At 41.5% G+C, this 21,650-nt stretch overlaps 1 protein-coding gene and 1 long non-coding RNA gene across 2 annotated transcripts in view; one reads left to right on the top strand and one right to left on the bottom strand.

Moving 5' to 3' along the window:
- gramd4 (GRAM domain containing 4) overlaps positions 1 to 1,467 on the bottom strand; it is a 115,042-nt gene extending 113,575 nt beyond the window's left edge. Inside the window, exon 1 of the mRNA XM_062982233.1 lies at positions 1,209 to 1,467. Within this exon, the coding sequence (XP_062838303.1) occupies positions 1,209 to 1,237 (29 nt within the window). The 5' untranslated portion in view covers positions 1,238 to 1,467. The remainder of the gene's footprint in view (positions 1 to 1,208) is intronic.
- On the top strand, positions 1,465 to 20,134 carry LOC134299436 (uncharacterized). Its single transcript, XR_010006652.1, has 2 exons — positions 1,465 to 1,799; positions 11,166 to 20,134. It is a non-coding gene; the product is annotated as an uncharacterized LOC134299436 (long non-coding RNA).
- The last annotated feature ends 1,516 nt before the right edge of the window (positions 20,135 to 21,650 follow it).

Raw genomic sequence — 21,650 nt, 5'->3', positions numbered from 1 at the left:
TGCCCTTATGTTGTTTGGGCCGTTGCCCCATGTAAGCCGCCCCAAGTCCCCGCGGGGAGATGGTGGCGGGGTATAAATAAAGTTTTATTTATTATATATTTACTAGCTGTGCCCAGCCACACGTTGCTATGGCGTTGTCTGGTGGTGTTGGTGAGAAATGGTTGAGGTAGTGGTGGTATTGAATGTCTGTGGTATGGTTGTCTTTATGTTTAGTATGCATTTGGTTGTTTGTGTACTGTGAAAGTGCTGAGGGTAGAGGGGGTGGGGTCTATGTCCCTGTGTGGTATTGTATAGTATTTATGCGTTGTCCATGTGTTGTGAATGCTTGGATTATGTCCTGCTGCATAGTAGAAAGGGTTGGGCTGGATGGCCCTTAGGGGGTCTCTCCAAACTCTTGTGCCTGTCCCCTGGGCTGAGTAGGTTGCTAGGAGACCAAGTGGGCGGAACTTAGCCTTGTAACTGGCAGCAATTGGATAAAAACAATTATTCCTCTCCGTCTAATTAGGAATTTATTTTTCTTTTCTTTTTGTTGTATCTTTTTGTTGTAGAGCCGTGGATGATGGGTTGTGTTGTCAAATTTTGAGGTTGGGGGGCCTGTAGTTTTGTTGTTTTGTCCGCTGCCCTGATGCCATCACTCTTTTATATATATAGATTATTATATTATTGATATTCTGGGTTATATTGCTGAGTGGAAGAGCTCAAGAATGGACTTAAGAGGGAGCAAGGATTCAGAACCTGTTACCTGTGAAGAACCTTACACATGGTAATTTCTGGGCCTTGTTGAGATCTTGTGCCAGAAGACACTGGCCTGAAAAGTCATCCACACAGCCCTATAGCCCAGGATATCAAGGCAGAAAATCCCACAGTTCAAAGCAGATACTGTGGGATTTTCTGGCTTGACATTCTGGGATATTAGGGCTGTGTGGAAGGGCCCTGGGACAGGGGGAGTTTCAACCACAGCCCACAAGGCGAGGAGGGTCCAGGGAGGCTTCGTTCCCAAGGAAAACACAGAGAAGGCGCAGGCCCACGCAAACCCTCTTTGCCTTAATCACGGAGGAAAGGAAGAAGGGGATTAGGAAAAGCCTTAGCAACAAGCTGCGTGGAAAGGAGGAGGGGGAGGCACAAAAAGGCTGGGGAGGAAGGGGGAAGAACAAAGAAAATGAAGAGCCTGAGAGGGTATCTGGGTGAGGGAAAGAGAAGGCCCTTACCCGGCGCGGAATTCAGACCAAACTTTCATTCACGCGGGCGCCCTGCTGCGACGGCACAGCGGCCTTGTCCTCCCCTTGCTCGCCTTCTTCTTCTCCTCCTGTTCTCTCAACGCTGGGGCGCCTCACGCTGCTCGGCCGCTGAAGAGGAGGCGGAGGAGGAGGCAGAGGCGAAGGCAGCAGGTGCCCGCCCGCCTGGCCTCGCCTCGCCTGGCTTGGCCTGGCCTCTCTCCCCGCGCAGGCGCCGCCTCGCCGCCCGCCTCCCTCCGTTTCTCCCTCCCGCCCTCCGCGCCTGTGAGAAGGGAAGGCGAAAGGAGGCGCGCTCTGGGATTGGCGCCAAACTCGATCCGTAAAACACCAGGCCGGCCCCCTCCCGATCCCCTCACAGGCCTGATTATTGCGCCCAGGCCTCTCAACAACTAGGGTGATAAATCTCCCTCCACTGAAGCTTTCTCCCCAATCCCTGTTTTCACAACGAACAAGCCCATTTTATAGGGTTGTTGCATGTCTTTCGGGCTGTGTGGCCATGTTCCAGAAGTATTCTCTCCTGACGTTTCGTCCACATCTATGGCAAGCATCCTCAGAGGTTGTGAGGTATGGATAAACTAGACAAGGAAAGGAAAAAATACATATCTGTGGGGAGTCCAGGGTGTGGCAAGAGTCCTTTGTCACTGGGAAGCCAGCATTAATGTTTCAGTCAATCACCCTAATTAGCTTTGGAAAGGTTTTTGTCTCTTGCCTGGGGGGATCCTTTGTTCAGTCAATAGCCGTCCTTGGGGCTCCTCTGCCTTCAGAGTGTTGGTTCCCATCTACTGTTTTGATTTTATAATTTTTTAATACAGTAGAATCTCACTTATCCAACATAAACAGGCCGGCAGAACATTGGATAAGCGAATATGTTAGATAATAAGGAGAGATTAAGGAGAAGCCTATTAAACATCAAATTAGGTTATGATTTTACAAATTAAGCACCAAAACATGTTATACAACAAATTTGACAGAAAAAGTAGTTCAATATGCAGTAATGCTACGTAGTAATTACTGTATTTACCAATTTAGCACCAAAATATCACGATTTATTGAAAACACTGACTACAATAATGCGTTGGATAATCCAGAACATTGGATAAGCGAATGTTGGATAAGTGAGACTCTACTGTACTGATAGCCAGATTTTGTTCATTTTCATGGTTTCCTCCTTTCTGTTGAAGTCCACATGCTTGTGGATTTCAATGGCTTCTCTGTGTAGTCTGACATGATAGTTGTTGGAGTGGTCCAGCATTTCTGTGTTCTCAGCATTTCTGTGTCCATCGAAATTAGGCAAGCCCCCACTCTTTTAGCCTTCAGGAAAGATTTAAAAACCTGGCTTTTCCGATGTGCTTTCGGAGAGTAACTATTACACACTTCTTTTGTTACTCCCCCATCATCTACCCTCTAGATTGTTTTTATCTTATGTCCCTGGTCTCCGTGATTGTATTCTTATCCTTTTCTCACCCCAAGTTTTAATTAAGTGTCTCATGCGGCCCGCCCTGTTATATATATAGATAGATAGATAGATAGATAGATTTTGTGTTGCAGTGTATATGATTATTTATTGTATTGTTTAATTGTATTGTGATATGTTGTTTTATATTTTGCTATATTGTACTGTTCTGGGCATGGCCCCATGTAAGCCGCCCCGAGTCCCCATTGGGGAGATGGTGGCGGGATATAAATAAAGTTTTATTATTATTATTATTATTATTATTATTATTATTATTATTAATATACTGTGTCCAGGTTGGTTCATCAGGTGCTCTGCTATGGCTGATTTCTTTGGTTGAGTTAGTCTGCAGTGCCTTTCATGTTCTTTGACTCTTGTTTGGGCACTGCGTTTGGTGGTCCCTATGTAGACTTGTCCACAGCTGCATGGTAGACTCCTGCAGAGGAGAGAGGATCCCTCTTGTCCTTCGCTGACCGTAGCATTTGTTGGATTTTCTTTGTGGGTCTGTAGATAGTTTGTAGGTTGTGCTTTTTCATCAGCTTGCCTATGCGGTCAGTGGTTCCCTTGATGTATGGTAAGAACACCTTTCCGCTGGGTGGATCTTTGTCTTGACTGTCATGGCTTGTTCTTGGCCTTGCAGCTCTTCTGATGTCTGTGGTGGAGTATCCATTGGCCTGTAGAGCCCAGTTTAGGTGGTTTAGTTCACCTTGGAGGAGGTGAAGTTCGCAGATTCTTTGTGCACGGTCTGTCAAGGCTTTGATTGTGCTTCTTTTTTGACTTGGGTGATGGTTGGAGTTTTTATGAAGGTATCTATCTGTGTGTGTAGGTTTTCTGTAAACTGTGTGGCCCAATTGTTGATTGGGTTTGCGGATGACCAGAACATCTAGAAATGGCAGTTTTCCTTCCTTTTCTTTTTCCATGGTGAATTGGATGTTTGGGTGGATGCTGTTAAGGTGGTCCAGGAACTTGCTGAGTTCTTCCTCTCTATGGCTCCAAATTGTGAAGCCCATTTTATTCCAAACTAGCTTGGGGACCCGGCGGTGCCCGGGTTATTTGAGAATGGTATTATTGGTCTTTCAATGTCATGTATTTTGTTTGGAATGGGTGAACTACTATTCCCAGAACTGTGGATCAATCCAACCCAAACCCTGGCAGTATTCAAAGTTGGCCATTTTGGGCTTGTGTAGCAAGTCTGGTCCAGATCTGTCGTTGGCTGGTCATCACCCGGTCATCGCCCGGCTGCAGTGCTCTCTGGATGGGGGTGAACGACTACAACTCCTAGAGTCCCGGGGCAATTGCCCCGAAACATCTGTCAGTATCAACAGCAGGCAATGTTCACTCTGTATGCGAAATTTGGTCCAGATCCGCCATTGGCTGGGTTTAGTGGTCTTTGGATGCAGGTGAACTACAACTCTCAAAATAAAGGCCCCTTCCTACAAATAGCTGCAGTATGTTCAGTTGGTCATGAGGCTTCTCTGTGCAAAGTTTGGTCCCGGTCCATTGTCGGTGGGGGTCAGTGTTTCTCTGGATGCAGGTAAACTATAAGTCCCTGTCCCCGAAATTTGCCCAATATGCTCTTTTGGTTATGGGGACTCTGTGTGTCAATTTTGGTCCTGGTCCATCATCGGTGGGGTTTGAAGTGCTCATTCATTGAGATCTGGGGATAAAAGGCAGTGTGGAAGCATCCTTCAATAGACACCAAAAACAATACCATCAGAACAACTTGTACTTTACTAAAAACTTCAGTGGAAAACATCTTCATGTAACATAACATCATGTAAAGATAATAAGAAAGCAGAAGAAAACAGAAAGAAGCTTCTGCCAACTGTGGAAAGTTTGTCCTTTGTGACCGACAAGAACTGGCTTTAAGAGAGAGCAATGATTCAGGACCCATTACCTTTGAAGAACCTTTGCACAATGAGGCCTTGTTGAGATCTTGTGGCAGATCAGGAGACAATGACCTGAAAAGTCATTTGGGAGGGGGGTTCAACCCCTCTTGAATTTTTTTTCTGGCTACGGGCCTGGCCTCCACTGAAGCTTTCTCCCTGATCCTTGTTACCACAACAAGTGCAATTTTTCCAAAATATCACAAGAAGGTGATATCTTCTTGGCACAGACAACAGGCACAGACAGCAAAACAAACCCCACAGGTGTGTCAACCCTTCTCTGTGCTATCCAAAGCTACATATATATTTGACAGGAGTTATACTTTAAAACAGGGGTGTCCACACTTTTTACGATGAGAGCCAGTCCACGGTCCCTCAATCAATCAATTCAAACTTTATTTGTATCCTGTCCCCTTTCCCCATGGGGACTGGGGGCGGCTATCAACATGAAATCTATATCTATATCTATCTATATCTATATATATAATAAAAATGAATGTTTGTATGTGGCAGCTTTCTGATTGGCCGCCACTTTCACAGGCCACTGTGACCGCCAGGAATCACTGACATGGACCAAACTTGGAACGCTTAACCCCCATGATGCACTCTACGGCCTGGTGCCGTTGGCGGGACGATGGCCCATTGCTGATGAGATCTGTAGTACTTTCAATTGCTACAACTCCCACAGGCCACTGCGATGCCCAGCAGTGACGGAACTGGACCAAATTTGGCCCACAGAACCCCCATGAACCCCTTTCTGTCAGGGGGTAGATTGGGGGAGGATGGACCCAGTAGCTTCACTCACTTCTTCCTCTGAGAGTTGTAGTTCACCCTTAAACAGACAGCACTGAACCCAGCTGACTTCGGATCTGGATCAAACTTGATACACTGCCTCATCATGCCCACCTGAGCATACAGGCAAGGTTTCGGGGTGATTGTCCTTTGGCTCTGGGAGTTGTGCTTCACCCTTATACAGACAGCACTGAACCCAGCCGACTTTGGATCTGGACCAAACTTGCCACACAGGTTTCTCAAAAGACCCGGGCACCGCCGGGACCCCAAGCTAGTCATAAATAAAGCAAATGAGCAATATAAACAATCAATCATAAATTAAATCATCATCAAATCAATCAAACACAGTTACACAAACCACATTAAAACAGCAAAACAAAAAGCCATTTCTAAAGTTGTAAGCCACATCCAGAGTTAAAAGCCATATCCCGTAAAGCAATCCTTACTTAACAAGCCAGATTTTCAAAAGTTAGGCTCTTCATATGCCTGGGTGCATAGGTGTGTGTTTTAATAGCTTTTTGAAAGAGGGAAGCAAAGGGGCCATTCTAATTTCCTTCGGGAATAAGTTCTAGAGGTGGGGTGCAACTGCAGAGAAGGCCCTTTCCCTCGTCCCCACCAACCAGGTATGAGACGGGGGTCGGATCGAGACAAGGGCCTCCCCTGATGACGTCAGCATCTAGTCGGGTGGTTTGCCAGATAGTCTGGACCTGAACCATTTTGGGCTTTCAAGGCACTTTCAATTTTGCCCAGTAGCAAACTGGCAGCCATGTGACATGGTAGTTGTTCTCTCCCTGTACCGCGCTCCAGTTAGTAACCTGGCTGCTGCTCTCATCTGTTGACACAACTGCTGAGATCCGACAGTTCAAGACACTCATTTGCAATTCGTTGTTTCTCCTGTCTGTCCAAATTTATATGATGCTTAAATATAGGGACGGGTGATGCTCAATGTGCCCTTTCTGTTTTCTAAAAAAAAGGCAATGTGGATGACACAATACAGGCAGTCTTCGGGTTATGAACAATATGGGTTCTGTAGGTTTGTTTTTAGGTCGAATTTGTATGTAAGTTGGAAAAGGTACATTTTCTAAGTGTAACTCCACCCAAAAATATTTATTTTTAGTTTTGGATAGATAGGGAAGGGTTTAACACTCCCGTATCTTATCGCTTGTTTTGCTGTCCCTATGATAATTGGATTTTGAAAATTTTGGGTTGTCGTGGAAACAAGGATTGGTGATAAAGCTTCAGTAGATACACCTTTTCCCCATGATGACTCTTACAGAAGTGAATTTTCCTTCCTAGCTGTAGATTTCCTCTTCCTGTTGCCTCACCTCAGTTCTTAATTAGAAGTCGGATGTAATTCAGAGACTGCCTTTATGTTGATATGCAATACCTCATGTTGAGCATGAAGATGATATATACGTAGGCAAGATCATGGTGCTGACCCATAGGATTTTACAAAATCCAGCATTCATATTTTGCTATGCCTTGCCAAGGAAGTCATAGAGTGCTCCAGGTGTTTTGTGATGTCTTCTTGCGAACATTTTCACTTGCTCATAAAAAAAGCAACAGAAGCATATGACACATGAATTTGATTTTTTCCTCCTCTAATGTGAAAAACGAAATGATTCATAAGGTAACGTCTGTTTGCCTACTCAGCTTTGAAAAAGCTAGCTAACCTAGTTTCCTAAGCAACGCTTTAGCAAGGTAATCTGCATTAGCCCCAAATTCTGCTGTTTATTCAAAGAGTGATTCAAGTATCAATACATTTCTTATGCTGTTCTTAATATTAAGCATGACATCTACACAAAGAGGGTTTGATCACTAAGGGTTAAGGGGTAATAGATTTCAAGCCTGTGCAAACAATGTTTTTAAATTTGAACCCTAAAGTCCACTTACGGTGCATCGACACTGTAAAATGAATGCAGTTTGACACCACTTGAAATGCCATTACTTGTGAGGATTTGTAAAAGACACCATGATGTAAGGGATTGACTGGAAAGACATGTGTCAGCAGCTGATTGGCTAAGCATGCCAGGAGCCAATGTTCTGATTGGCTACTGTCTCTGGCTTGCTGCTGAGAAAAACTGTTTGAACGGGCACTTTTACCTCAGAGAGGCAACAGCTATGGAATTAATGGCTGCCGATTCTCTAAAGCCTGATCATTTTTAAGGCAATAAGGCATATTTAAAGGCTGTTTTAAAAGGACTATTTATTCCCTCTCTTCTCTGTAAGAAGTCAGAGAGACTACTGTATATATTGTTGCTCTGTTTGACCTATTGAACTGAAGTGAAGTTACTGTTACTTATTTCACAAACCTGAGTGGCACGTTATTACACTGCAAGATAAACTTTGGTTCAGAAGCCGTGGTAAAGCTTCTATTTATTTACATCTACAACATCCAACATTACTCAATACTATGAAATAGCAGTAATATTAATGGAAATAGTAATCTCACCATTCCTATGGGCTTCCGATTCTTGTGGGCATGGAATGGACAGGGGATTGTGCCATTCCTAAAAATCCCAGCAGCTACAGCTTTATATAGAGTCCCACTCTGCCAGCTATACATATAATTTGACTTGAAAGCTTTGGTGTAAGACATTCAAGGGCTAATAAATAGCTATCAGGAATAAATACAAAACCTTGAGACAAACACCAAAACCTTGATGTACAAGCACCTCATAAGATGAGCAGTCTGACCCATTATCACATCTCTGACTGGATCAACACTGCCATATAATTCAGTTTCAAAATGCAGATAATTGCTTTGAACTGGATTATATAAGTCTGCACTGCCATAGAATTTTGCTTCGGTAAGAATTTCCTGTGGAGGCGCTCAACAAAACAAACCAGGGCACAGTCAAATGGGAATGACACATAGAGACTTGACAGATTGAAGTGGGGCTGTTAAAGCTGTCTTCTTACACTTTGAGTAAGTTATGGGATCGTCCCTTTGAGCAGACATTTTCCCAAACCCTTTAAAGACCTGCCAATCATTGTTGCACAAAAATATGTGCAATGAATATATTGTATTTATATGTTGATACACTAATTAAAAATTGCTGCCAGCCAAGATTATATCACAGATGGCGCCAATTAATTATGACTAATTCTAGTATCATATATACAAAGAACTTGGACAAGTTACTTGTTTATCTTGCTGCAACCAGCCCACATGGTTACAGCGCGTCTAGGATTTAGTTCTATTCATTTCAATATGGTTGTGCTGTAAATTCCATTGAAAGTGAGAAAAAAAACCCAAAAGCAGTCATTGTTAATTTAAATTTCATTGCTTTTGGCTTAATATAAACTACAAAGATATATAGAGTTACTTAGTTGTAGTTCCCAATGGACTCAAATGTACATGAATCCAGCCACTATGCTCTATAATCTATATTTTATATAGATAATAACTATATGATCAGCGGATTCTAGAGCAAATTAAACCTGAATTTCTCTCTAAAAGATGAGATGCCTAAACTAAGGCCTTGCTACACTTCCATATATTCCAGTTTTTGAATGTAGATTAACGACATTGAACTGGATTATCTGACAGTGGAGACTCATGTAATCCAGTTCAAAGCAATTCTGAAACTGAATTATATGGTAGCAGGGGGGGAGGGGCTTGAGGGGCTTCAGCCCCCCCCCGAGAAATTCTCAGGGTGGTCCGCAAGAAGGCCTTACTGGTACGGGCACGGCGGCATCCTTGTCCGCGCCTGGGCCCTCACATATCTGATCACTATGCTCAATATATCCCATATATGCACAGGGGTATTGGGATAACGATACAAAAGGTTTGTTAGGGTAGATCCTCTCTCACTCAGACTCAGCCCCCCCCCCCCCCCGGGCTACGGACCTGTATGGTAATGTAGGTTCAGGCTGAGACAGTTGTACTTTAACCATATCATGAGAAAACATGACGCACTAGAAAAAGATGATAATGCCTGTTAAGGAAAAAGGCAATAGGAAAAGAGAAAGAGTGCATTCTAGTTGGATACACTCAATCAAGGAAGCCACGGCCCTGAGTCTGTAAGACCTAAGCAGGGCTCTTGATGAGACCTCCAAGTCATCTTCTCATCAAGAGACCTCTCAACTCTACTACTCTTTTCCGCCTAATTCCAGGGAAGTTCTCCAGATCCTAAACCAGTGCCTGGCAGTTGTGATGGACTGGATGAGGGCCAACAAGCTGAGACCTAATCCAGACAAGACAGAGTTCCTCCTGATCAGTTGCAAGGCCAATTGGGGTATAGGGTGGCAACCTGTGCTCAATGGGGTCACACTCCCCCCTGAGGACACAGGTCCGTAGTCTGGGGGTCCTTTTGGATTAATCTCTGACGCTTGAAGCTCAGGTGTCGGCGGTGGCCAGGCGGGCCTTCGCACAATTAAAACTTGTGTGCCAGCTGCGACTGTACCTCAAAAAGCCTAACTTGGCCATGGTGGTCCACACCTTAGTTACATCCAGAAAGGATTATTGTAATGCACTCTATGTGGGGCTGCCTTTGAAGACGACTCAGAAACCGCAGTTAGTGCAAAAGTCAGCAGCCAGATTACTAACTGGAGCAAGCTTTAGAAAGCATACTATGCCTCTCCATTGGCTCCCGACAAGTTTCCGGATCCAGTTCAAAGTGCAGGTGATTACCTATAAAGCCCTATGTGCTTCGGGTCCAAATTAACTTCGAGACCGCATCTCCTTCTATGAACCGGAACGGGCATTGAGATCTGCTGGGAAGGCCCTTCTCTCGGCCACACAACCTTCTCAAATACGGTTGGTGGCTCAAGAGAGAGGGCCTTCTCGGTGGTGGTGCCCTGGCTCTGAAATGCCCTCCTTAGAGAGATCAGGCTAGCCCCTTCACTTCAAGCCTTCCGTTCCAGTTTAAAAACATGGATTTTTAAGCAAGCCTTTGATCTTACATAGGTTTTTAAGGATTCGTTCAAGGACTTACTGTGGGCATCACATCAGCACTGGGCTATGTCAATTGAAGCAACTTGTTTTTATCTGCAGCTATGACTGCATTTTATGAATTTTAATGTTTTACATTACAATTATATATGTGTGTGGTTGTAATTCAGTGGTTTTTATCATTTCAGATGTATGTATTATCTATATGCGGCACTTTGCTGTATTTTGTTGGCTGCGCCAAGTCCCTTTGGGGAGATGGTGGTGGGGTAGAAATAAAATTTATATATTTATATAAGAGCCCTTAGTCAAAGTTCACTTGACAGCCGTTAACAACAAACAATATGATATTCTTAAAATTAAATATTGACCATCTTGATTTGATTTTTCTCACACAGTAGAGTTATTTTTCATATAGTACTTGCCATTTTCTAAATATGTTGCATTTTTGGTAGTCCTTAGCATCTTCTGATTGGCGCTATGTTACGTTTTATTAGTTGTACATCTAACATACATCCTTAACAACACAATCTTATACGTACAGTAGCTATGCAGAAACGAACCCCATTGAGCTCAATAGGGTATAGCCCTGGATAACTTGCCTTAGTACACAGACAGATAGATAATAAACAATCTCAGCCATACCTCATTATTTGGTTGAGAAAACTGTAGGATTTCTCTGCAGTTCCTTCTTGTTATCTGACGTGATAATATCCTTCTGTCCTTAAGTGATCCTGGCACTCATTTTATATTTGTGTGTTCTGATGACGATGAAGAGAGGGTAATTTTTTTTTTTGAAAAATAGTGTTCACATGGTGATTAGTCAGATGTTCCTGGAAAGACTCTTGTGCTTTTTGTCATCATGCACACTTTGCTCACAGAAAATCTTTGTGTGTCAAATGTAGAAAGAACTTATGAATCAAATGGCTGAGGGAGGACATGGATCCTTGCTGGGAAAATTCAGCCAGTGGAAGAATAAACACTGAAAATGAATATGACTAGTTAAGTATCTCATTTACAAATACAGTATTTCTCCACATGCTACTAATAATACTTTCTTCAAATGGCACCACTTTAAGGCACTTGTATGAATAATCCAGGACTAGAATCTAATTTCTCAGCTGCTATTTGTTTGCCAGTGTCTCCCTTCTCATATTTCATGAAGCTGCTCCTTTACAGTAAGAACTTAGTAATACACTTGCATTTACCACTCTTTTTTCTTTGATTTGTTTGATCTGGCATGTGGAGAAACTATACTTAATTTGTGTAACTGCGTATGTTTAGTTTATATAAATGTAACGTGGGTTTCCTCCCTCCCCTTGGAGCAGAAGTCCTTCATTTCAACAAAGTTCACTATCACCTGCAGTTTTGCATATTCACACAAAGTCAAGGAACATATCCTCAACAGATACAGGAGCTGTACTGTATTATGAATTTAGACAAGCCACAAAACATGGGCTCCCTTTATAGCATATGCTTCAAATGATAAGTAAATAAGAAATCATATACTGTAAGTACCTGCTCACATATGATCAGAGCAATTATTCACTAATTCGTGGCAGGAGTGTGGAGCTAAGAAAACCCATGCGGAAGAAAGTATACATTTCTTCTTGTGCTTTCTGAATAGATTCCCAATTCCTGGGGAACCTACCTAAGGTTTACTCTAGGTTAAAGATTTCTCAAGTTGAATATTGCCATTGCCTTTCCTTTTATTCTTAAATAGTGTGGCTTATCCAAGACCAACCAGTAGTTTTCCGTGGTTGTGGGGGACTCAGGTCTGATTTCCAAAAATCCTGATCCAGCACTTAGACCACTGCACATGCTGGCTTTCAGAACATAAATACCAGAAGTCCGATGTGTCTAATATTATTTAATAGCATTATTTCTCCATTACCAAGCACACAGTTTTTGGTATGGTACTAATCTACTTTTACTTTAGCAATAAACCCGTATTTCTATAACATTTTTGATGAAATGGGACCTAATCTTTTCTGATACTTGATTCCCCTAGTTTTTTTTCTCAGACATTACAACATTCAGTGGCAGTTTGTTCCATAGACCTTATGGCCAGTATGAACATACAGTATTACACACTGTTTGAACAAAGAGTATTTGTTCTTAGAATGGTTTAACTAAAAGTGCTACTTTTAACAGTGAATGTAAGGTATTTGATTTTATAACATTGTTTTAATAAATATTTTATCAGAAGAAGCAGACAGTAGCATATATATTTTGCATGAGATGGTTAGCACTGAGATAAAACATGAACTACACTTTCGGATCACATACCTTCTACAAATCATAATGTTTGCACATCTGAAAATTGCCTAGTTCAGTCCTATCTATGTCTATTTAGAGTTCCAGAGAACTTAATCATAAGTAAATAGCACATATGCTGCCTGAAATATCTGCTCCACAAAAGTAACATCAGTATTAAAATATATGAGCATAATACATACAATTGGAGCCCCTGACGGCTCAGCGAGTTAAACTGCTGAGCTGCTGAACTTGCAGACCAAAAGGTTGGCAGTTCAAATCCGGGAAGGGGGGTGAGCTCCCGCTGTTAGCCCCAGTTTCTGTCAACCTGGCAGTTCGTAAACATGCAAATGTGAGTAGATCAATAGGTACCACTCTGGTGGGAAGGTAATGGCACTCCATGCAGTCATGCCAGCCACATGACCTTGGAGGTGTCTACGGACAACGCCGGCTCTTCGGCTTAGAAATGGAGATGAGCACCAACCCCCAGAGTCGGACACGACTAAATGTCAGAGGAAAATCTTTACTTCCTTAATACATACTATTCCAAATTAAAATATTTTACTCAGTTTTGAAGATCTGTCATTTTTGCTATTCTTGTAACAAGAATCTGTCTTGCCCAAAACAATATAAATCTTGATTTAATACCAATCTGGGCTGAAATTATTTATCATAGTCTCCCAACTGACAGGTAGCTAACATCTAAGATTGTAGTCATGTACATGTCTACTCAGGAATGAATCCTGCTTAATTTAGTGGATCTTACTTCCAAGGAAGTTGACAAAATTGTAAGTCTAGCCTATCTGCATGCAAACAAAAGACTTTTAACAAGTATAAAAATAATGGCAGCACTATCCTTGTTGAGGCACCTGATCTTTGACTCAATTCTACTGAACGTCTTGGGTGTTTTCTACCTTTATGGGCTTTGTGAGTTATTTCCAAGAACTGTGTGTGCTACAGCTGCATACTACACAAAATGGCATCCTGCCTCTTTTCATAGGATTGATTCCACATGCAGCATTTTGTTTTTACTGGGTTCATAGGAAATCTCATTGCTCTACCTTTCCAATGCAAATGGTAGTTAACACATTCAGTTACAAGGCTCAAACTGATCCTTATTTCATTATATACTTGTTTACTTTAAAATGTTTGTGAATGCAGTTGTAACCATCCAAAACTCACTTCACTGAGAGGCTTGGTTACTTCCCACCCCATCTATCTGTCTGGATTGACACAACACATTTTGAATCCAACCTAGACCAACATAGTCTCCCTGCCTGCTCCAGCAATGTGCCTGATCTTGACACTATACAAGAATTATCTTAGTTTTTCGTCCTCAAATTGATTTTCTTCAGTTTGATGGCAGCAACAACTGGGGAGAGCTGCTGAGGTCTGCAGGGAAAAGTTTTTATTTACATTTGTCAATAAATTAGCTGCATTTAGTTTGTCAATACATTTATCTCTCTGTCTCTTGTCAACACTATTTGTCTTTCTTTAAATTACAAAGCTGGTTATTGTGAAGTAGAGGAAAGAGAGACAAACGATTTCCCACTGGGAATTGCCATTGTGATTGTGATTAAAGTGTCCTTTTTGTCAATTTAAACAAAACAATTCCACCTTAGCACTTTTGGTCTTCACTCTTTACCCATCGACGGAGTCACGAAGAGAGAAGGTCAATGGCATCAACCTTGTAATGCCATTTAAGATAGTCTCTTCAAGATAACATATTTAATTCATATTATTATCTTCCGGAAACCTCCCATATTATTTTAAATGTTTATATTTGAGAAACATGATTTGTGTTTGTGTGTGTGACTTCAAGTCACCTATTAACTTATGGCAACCCCGTGAATTTTATATGGTTTTCTTATGCAGGTTCTACTAGTGATTTTACCAGTTCCTTCCTATGAAATATTGCCTAGAGAACTTGTTATTTGTTGGCAATCTTCAACAATTAACTACGGTTGACGGCACTTAGCTTCCAAGATCATATATGATCTGATGTCTTTAGGGTATCTATATGCACGTAAATATGCACAATGATACGAATCCTATCTGTTTGCTGACTTTTGAATCAACATAGCTGCATAAAGCATATCAGTAAGGGCTAAGTGGTTTTCATGAAAAAGCAGCAACTTGTTAGCTATATACCGTAAGTGTTTATTTTACTGGTATAGATAGAAAGAAGATTCCTCCAAGGACAAGCTGCAATCAATCCCTCTTCCCATAAGTTGAAGCATATAGTGCAGTATATGTGCCCAAAGTTCGGGATATATTTATGGCATCAGCATTAATTCAGATGGTTTCATTGAATCCTGTGTTTTTCACCTCTCACGGCTAGCTATGCTTGGAGAAAAACAGTATTATTACAATACATTCTCCTGCCTTCCAAACAACACCTGTTTACATTGCTGAAGAGAACTTGTGTGCCTACACTTACATGTGCAATAAATTCCCCATCACATGAAGAAATAAATATGCTTACAAATGAACATGCATCCAAATGAAAATGTCCTGGTTGCTTCCCTATGACTGTGATCATCTGTGAACTACACAAACCTTGCCCGCTTACTATCTCATTGATCTGCTTTATTGCATTAAAAGTCATAGCTGAAGGGTAAGCAACTGTCACTTCCTCTGCCCAAAAGCAATAGCTGTTTACATTTCTGAAGCACCTACATTTACAAGTGCAAGAAATTTCCCATCACATGAATGTGATGGGAAATTTATAAATGAGCATGTATAGGTCTTTAAAAGGGTAAATTCTCCATAAATTCTGGTCTTTGTAACTTCCAGCAGTGTGTAATGCTATTTTTTATTCAGCTTATTCCTGTTTATTCCCGTCTTAAAAATGCAATCCATTAAATTGTTTTTTAAAACTAAAAAGGTAATAGCCTGTGTGAGTCAGAACCATTATAAATCAACAACAATGCATCGGGCTATTATTCTTGACCTTTTTGTTAATTGTACATATTCTGCTAATCTTTCACCAGTTTCACAAATTTGGAAGAAGCACAATATCTTTGGCACAATGAAACATTTTTAAGCAACAGCAAGAGCAACCCAGTTCTGAAGCAGGAAGCTTTTAAAAGGTAATGAAGGTATTCAATATGAGTTTGAAGGTGAGATAAGTACATACAATAGGCTCTTCATCAGCAGTGGCTGTTGGTTCTAATATCAGCAGGGCAGTGCTTATGCTAGTTTTGAGAGTGCTGTCCTGGGTTCTGAAAGTGTTAAGGATAAAGGTTGAGTAGTACCATGAATTGCACATTTCATGTTTAGATTAAAACTTGGAAGTGGTTCACTACCTTCATTGACATGGAAACTGCAACCACCCACCATTCCCACTGCAAATGAACAATGACAACTTTTCTGTGGTTTGCTACACTGTTTTCCACAGTGTATGGTAAACATCAAAATGTTTAAATAGAAGAAACCTTGCCATTATAGAAGTGTTTTTTTCAGGATTTATTCTATAGAAGGGATACTGCTCCAAGGCTGTTTTTTTTTTTTTTTTAACACAAACTCACACAATTATGATTACAAATTGAGAGTGGAAATGCATAGTACTTCTGCACTCAGGACTGTATTTGATGTTTTCTGACATATGGGGAACAAAATTATTTATAGGTGAGAGGGCTGTAACATAAACTTTTACCTTCTCTTTTAACAGACTTAGTGGTTTCTGAAGAACTAGATCCAGAGTTACTCCAGTTTCTGCCTACTATATGTATTGCGAGTAAGATGGTCCATGTTTCTGACTGTTACACAGGCACCTCTTTCACAGGTGGCAGGAAAAACATGCAATGTTCCAGGTGTGCAACTTGAATCCATCCTGATTTTTGCTTATCCATAGCAGTTGTACAAGTACTTTTGTTGTGCTTTTCCTGCATGACAGGGAGTTGGAATAAATGGCCCTTGCGGTCTTTTATATGATTCTATGATTCTTCCTAATAAATCGGGATGCCCCTTCCCATCTGGACAATACAATAGATTTTCTTATTCCTGATCCAAAAAGATAGGTAGTACTCCAGGCATATCCTCACACTTTTCAGTGATACTTGCATTTTTTCAGAGTGGCATAAGCAAAAGACAAAACTGTATAGAGCTAGTGGGTAAAGGAGAAGGTTTTACCCTGACATTAAGTCCAGTCGTGTTCGACTCTGGAGGTTGGAGCTCATCTCCATTTCTAAGTCGAAGAGACGGTATTGTCCATAGACACCTCCAGGATCATGTGGCCAGCATGATTGTATGGATCACCATTACCTTCCCGCCGTGATCTACTTGTTTTTGACCTGCTAGGTTGGCAGAAGCTGGAGCTAACAGCAGGAGCTCACACCACTCCCCAAATTCGAACTGCTGACCTTTTGGTCAGGAAGTTCAGCAGGTTAGCGGTTTAATCCGCTGCATCATTGGGGACTCACTGGACTGGATGCTTATTGCTCTTAGGTCTAATTTCAAGTTGTCTTCATTCTGTTGGAATGCCATAGATGAAGAACAACCTCTTTTTAATTGAACATGGCAGGGCAACAAAACTAAGATTGATTTTTCTTTGGTGATTCAAAAATCCATGTCTACTGGAGATGCTTAGTCATGTGGAGAAGAAGAAAATTTGCCTCCTTCAATATCCTTTTTCAGACTTCCCTCAAGAATGAGAAGCCTGTCTTCTCATTTTTCAGTTCCAGCTTCACATCTCTCAGCATTCACCAGCCTTTCAACTCACTGTTTAAGGAACTGATCATTTTTGAGAAAACTACACTCACAGAAGTTCATTCTGCCAGCCTGCTGTGCTGTGTCCTTCATGGGTCCTTGAGATTTCCTGGTGAGATGTTTGACAATAATCCAAAGGAGCAGTACTCTTTGTTACATGTATTAGTGTAAGATACACCCCCAAAGAACCGCTTAGTGCTTCTTAATAGCAGTATTGTTGGTCAATGGCCTTGCCCTGCTCACAGAAACAATGACAGGCATCCAGAGTTCTGCCTGAAATACCCTTAGCAAATATTAACTTTCTCTTTCTCTCTCAAGCTCTGTGACTAAAGTCTTCACTTACATCTGAATGTGAATGGTTTGTATAAATTTTCCAGACTCCAGATGGACACTGCTGTGATCAAGTCGAAGCCAGATTCCAAAGCTCTCCAGCTGTGGCTGTGAAGATTTAAAGGAAGGGAAAAAGAGTGAACGGTTAAAAAAAAAAAAAAAACAAACAAACTTCCTACCCTTGACAAAAATGCCTGATATACCTGAAAGTTGTCATGGTATATCAAAAAAGAAATTAGGTAATGTTTACCTGAAGAATGAATGCAGTACGATCCATAGCTGATTTCTTCCTCCATTACTGTAACGGTGAACTAACACACATGTCAACGATTCACTCAGCAATCTGAGTCTATATTGCCCTTATTTTTTTTAGTAGTACTCGGACCATTTGTAAGATTTAAAAATACTGCATTTTCTCATCAAGGATTTAGGTATTATAACTTTTGTGGAAGTAGCTTCATTCTGCTCAACTGTTTTGGCAATGTTGACAACAGAGATCTTTTATTGTGACTGCTTGTATTAAGTGGGAGAGAAACTTTATAGCCAGTATGAGCAAACCTTCAGCTCTCCAGGTGTTTTGGACTTCAACTAGCACAATTCCTAACAGCCGGTAAGCTGGCTGTGATTTTTTGGAGTTAAAGTCTAAATTACCCAAAGGATCAAAGTTTGCCCATGTCTGATTTATAGAGTCAATGGCCTAAATGTCTTTGGACAAATGGGTTCAAATTTCTCCTCAACCATTAAGTTCCCCAAGCAAATTATGCTGTAGACACCATCAGTCAACTTCAGTTGCCCACAAAGTTGCTATGTGACTAAAATGGAAAGAGAAAAAATCATTTGAACTCCTTTTAGGAAAGATGAATTAAAAGTGGTACTAATGAGTTTAATGATTAAATTAAATTAAATTTGCCGGCATAGCTTAATATGTCTTCTTCCAGAATAAGAGTGTGCCAACTAAAATGCTCTCCTTTAAACAGATTGGAGGCACAAGTATACTGTTTTATATTACCATATTGCTATATTAATAAGCATATTGTAGGCAATTGCATTTATGTATATGTTTATGCACATATATTTTGTATACCCACATTGGTTAAAAGGACAGCCAGCTTTATGCTCCTCCTTTATATAATATAAGTAAGTATCTGACTTCATATCCCTGAATAACATACTTCCCTCAGGGTGTGGGGAGTTGTAGAACCAGTGTGGTGTTGGGGTTTGAGGATTTGACTACAGCTCTGGAGACCAGGGTTCAATTCCTTGCTCAGCTATGGAGACCCACTGGGTAACCTAGGATGAGTCACAGAAAACCTATGACGGTGTCACCATAAGTTAGAAATGACCTGAAGACATATGATACAACAACAAGACTTTTTTTCAACTCTCTCCCCCAGCTAACTCTCCAAAAAAAAGATCCCTTTTCCCAGTTCTAGAATTTAATCCCAACCTCCCAATCAGATGAGCATATTTTCCAGGGGTCAGATGAAGATATCTCTCCATCTCCCAAAATGTCATTCACACATTCCCTTGTAACCCTGACCTTGAAGCAATGCTTTCTCCTTTGCAAACTAGAGAGTCATATTTACAATAAACTTAGACTGTTTCCTAATTATTAGTGATGGAGATTTTTTTAAGATGGATGCCTCTAAAAGGCATGTTCTATCCTTTATGATGCCTCATGCCCTTTCAATAATGAGATTCCCTCTGTGAGTTTTACGCTTCACACACAATGTAATGTGAATGTTGAGCAATGAGGATGATTCAATGCCAAAAGAAGCATTGCCGACTGCGTGACGCTTCTCACTCTCTGCCCTTCTCAGGTGGCAGGCGTACTCCCTTTCCGAAGGACGTCATCCATTGTTCCATTCTTAAATCTAATTATTCCCATATCCTGCATGTTTATCCCTGTCCTTTCTAGATTAAGAGCCTTTTAATTGCCCAATCAAAGAAAAGAACAATTCTTACTCAAACTAATCCCAGAAAAAAAACCATGATAATCTTTCTTTTATGATAACCTATTTGTGATAACCTGAAGTGGAATAGGAATCATGCACAAATCAGATGTATTTGGCTGCAAGCCCCAGCAGCCTTGGGCCTATCTGCACTGACCATTTTATGAAATTTGAAGCTAGCTTCAAACTGCAGTGGCCAGACAACGAACTCCCATAAAAGTGCACCAATGAAAGAAAGCCCTTTATGTGTGTCTATTAGGCTTGAGCGATCCATGAAAAAATTGATTCTAAACTCGCTTCAAAAGTAGGGGGCGCTAGCGTTTCGTTTCTGATGTCATTTCCGAATTTTGCCCCTCAAAAATTTCAAAATTTAACGAAAATTCGCTAATTTCAAAAGTAATTCGTTAATGGCGGATGCGCATGCGCAGTGGCAAAAAAAAACACGGGGGGGGGGGAGACTTTACAGGTCTCTCCCGCCCTCATTTTTTGAGCTATCTTCTTCAAACTTGGTACAGTGGTAGAACACATTTAACACTGATAGCTCACCAAAACATTTCCCTTATCCTCTGATTTTTGGTGAATTTTTATAGCTTTTATAATAAACCATTTTATAATAATTGCAGAAATCTGTTCCTGGTTTGGAAGTCTTATTTCCTGTTTCATTGGGTTGTCTTTACTTTGAAAGTCATTGTTCTACTTCAGAAACGTTGTTTTTGTGGCTGAAACTTTGTTAAATTGGTGGACTCAGGAAACCATAATGCACTACACCAGGGCAACTAAGGGCCGTTGGCCAGATGCAGCCCTCCAATGCCATTGACCTGGCCCCTGTCCTAAACTTTACACTTAGGGTTGACTTAAGTCTGAAATGACTTGAAGGCACACAACAACAACAATCCTAATTTTGGACTATTTCACCACAGTCTGGCCCCTCAACAGTCTGAGGGACTATGAACCCCTGCACTACATTACACCATGGTGTCTCTCTCTCTCTCTTTTTTTTATGAATGCTCCCATGAGAAAATGTATGGATGAACTACAATTCCCAAAAGTCTTGGGTCAACCATCCAAAAAAACCCCTAGGATTCACAGCTGGTGTGTGCCAAGCTTGGTCCAGATCATCACTTTTCTTCTTATCCCAGATTATCTGCAGAGAGAACTCATATAATCCAGTTTAAATCAGATAATCTGAAACTAGATCCTGGGATATAGGTTTAAAGCACCCCAATAGCAAGCAGCCAAGCACTCGAGGACGCCCAGACCTCTCTCTGCTCGTTCTGCAAAGCGGATTAACGCACCCCATTGCAAACAGCCAAGCACTCGAGGACGCCCAGACCTCTCTCCGCTCGTTCTGCAAAACGGATTAAAGCACCCCATTGCAAACAGCCAAGCACTCGAGGATGCCCAGACCTCTCTCCGCTCGTTCTGCAAAGCGGATTAAAGCCCCCCATTGCAAACAGCCAAGCACTCGAGGACGCCCAGACCTCTCTCCGCTCGTTCTGCAAAGCGGATTAAAGCGCCCCATTGCAAACAGCCAAGCACTCGAGGACGCCCAGATCTCTCTCCACTTGTTCTGCAAAGCGGATTAAAGCGCCCCATTGCAAACAGCCAAGCACTCGAGGATGCCCAGACCTCTCTCCGCTCGTTCTGCAAAGCGGATTAAAGCGCCCCATTGCAAACAGCCAAGCACTCCAGGACGCCCAGACCTCTCTCCGCTCGTTCTGCAAAGCGGATTAAAGTGCCCCATAAGCAGTCAAGTAGTCCAGGAGCCCTTTGCAAATGCTTGCCCCCTCCGAAACATTCAACACCATTCGAAAAATTGGCAATCAAGGGTTCGATATCATGGGATACATACGACAGGATAACCTTTTTCTTAACACAGTTCAAAAGTTACAAAACATACGAATTGGATACGACATCAGAAGGATTCGAATTTTTTGCCCAACCCTAGTGTCTATGTTGTATGATCTCCATCTTGACCTCAAGCTGGTTCCAGGATTTCCTATGTAATAATCTGCACTGGCAAATCACTTTCTTCAATGCTGGTTTGAAACAGCATTAAACAGTCAGTGTAAATGTGCTCTTAGTATATACTGTTAAGGGATTCTGGGAGTTGCATTCCAGCAACATCTGTAGGGCCACACA

The sequence above is a fragment of the Anolis carolinensis genome, chromosome 5 (genome assembly GCF_035594765.1).
Source record: "Anolis carolinensis isolate JA03-04 chromosome 5, rAnoCar3.1.pri, whole genome shotgun sequence".
In the NCBI taxonomy this organism is placed as follows: domain Eukaryota; kingdom Metazoa; phylum Chordata; class Lepidosauria; order Squamata; family Dactyloidae; genus Anolis; species Anolis carolinensis.
The sequence above is the reverse complement of the archived record's forward strand: the minus strand, read 5'-3'. Positions and strand labels throughout refer to the sequence as shown.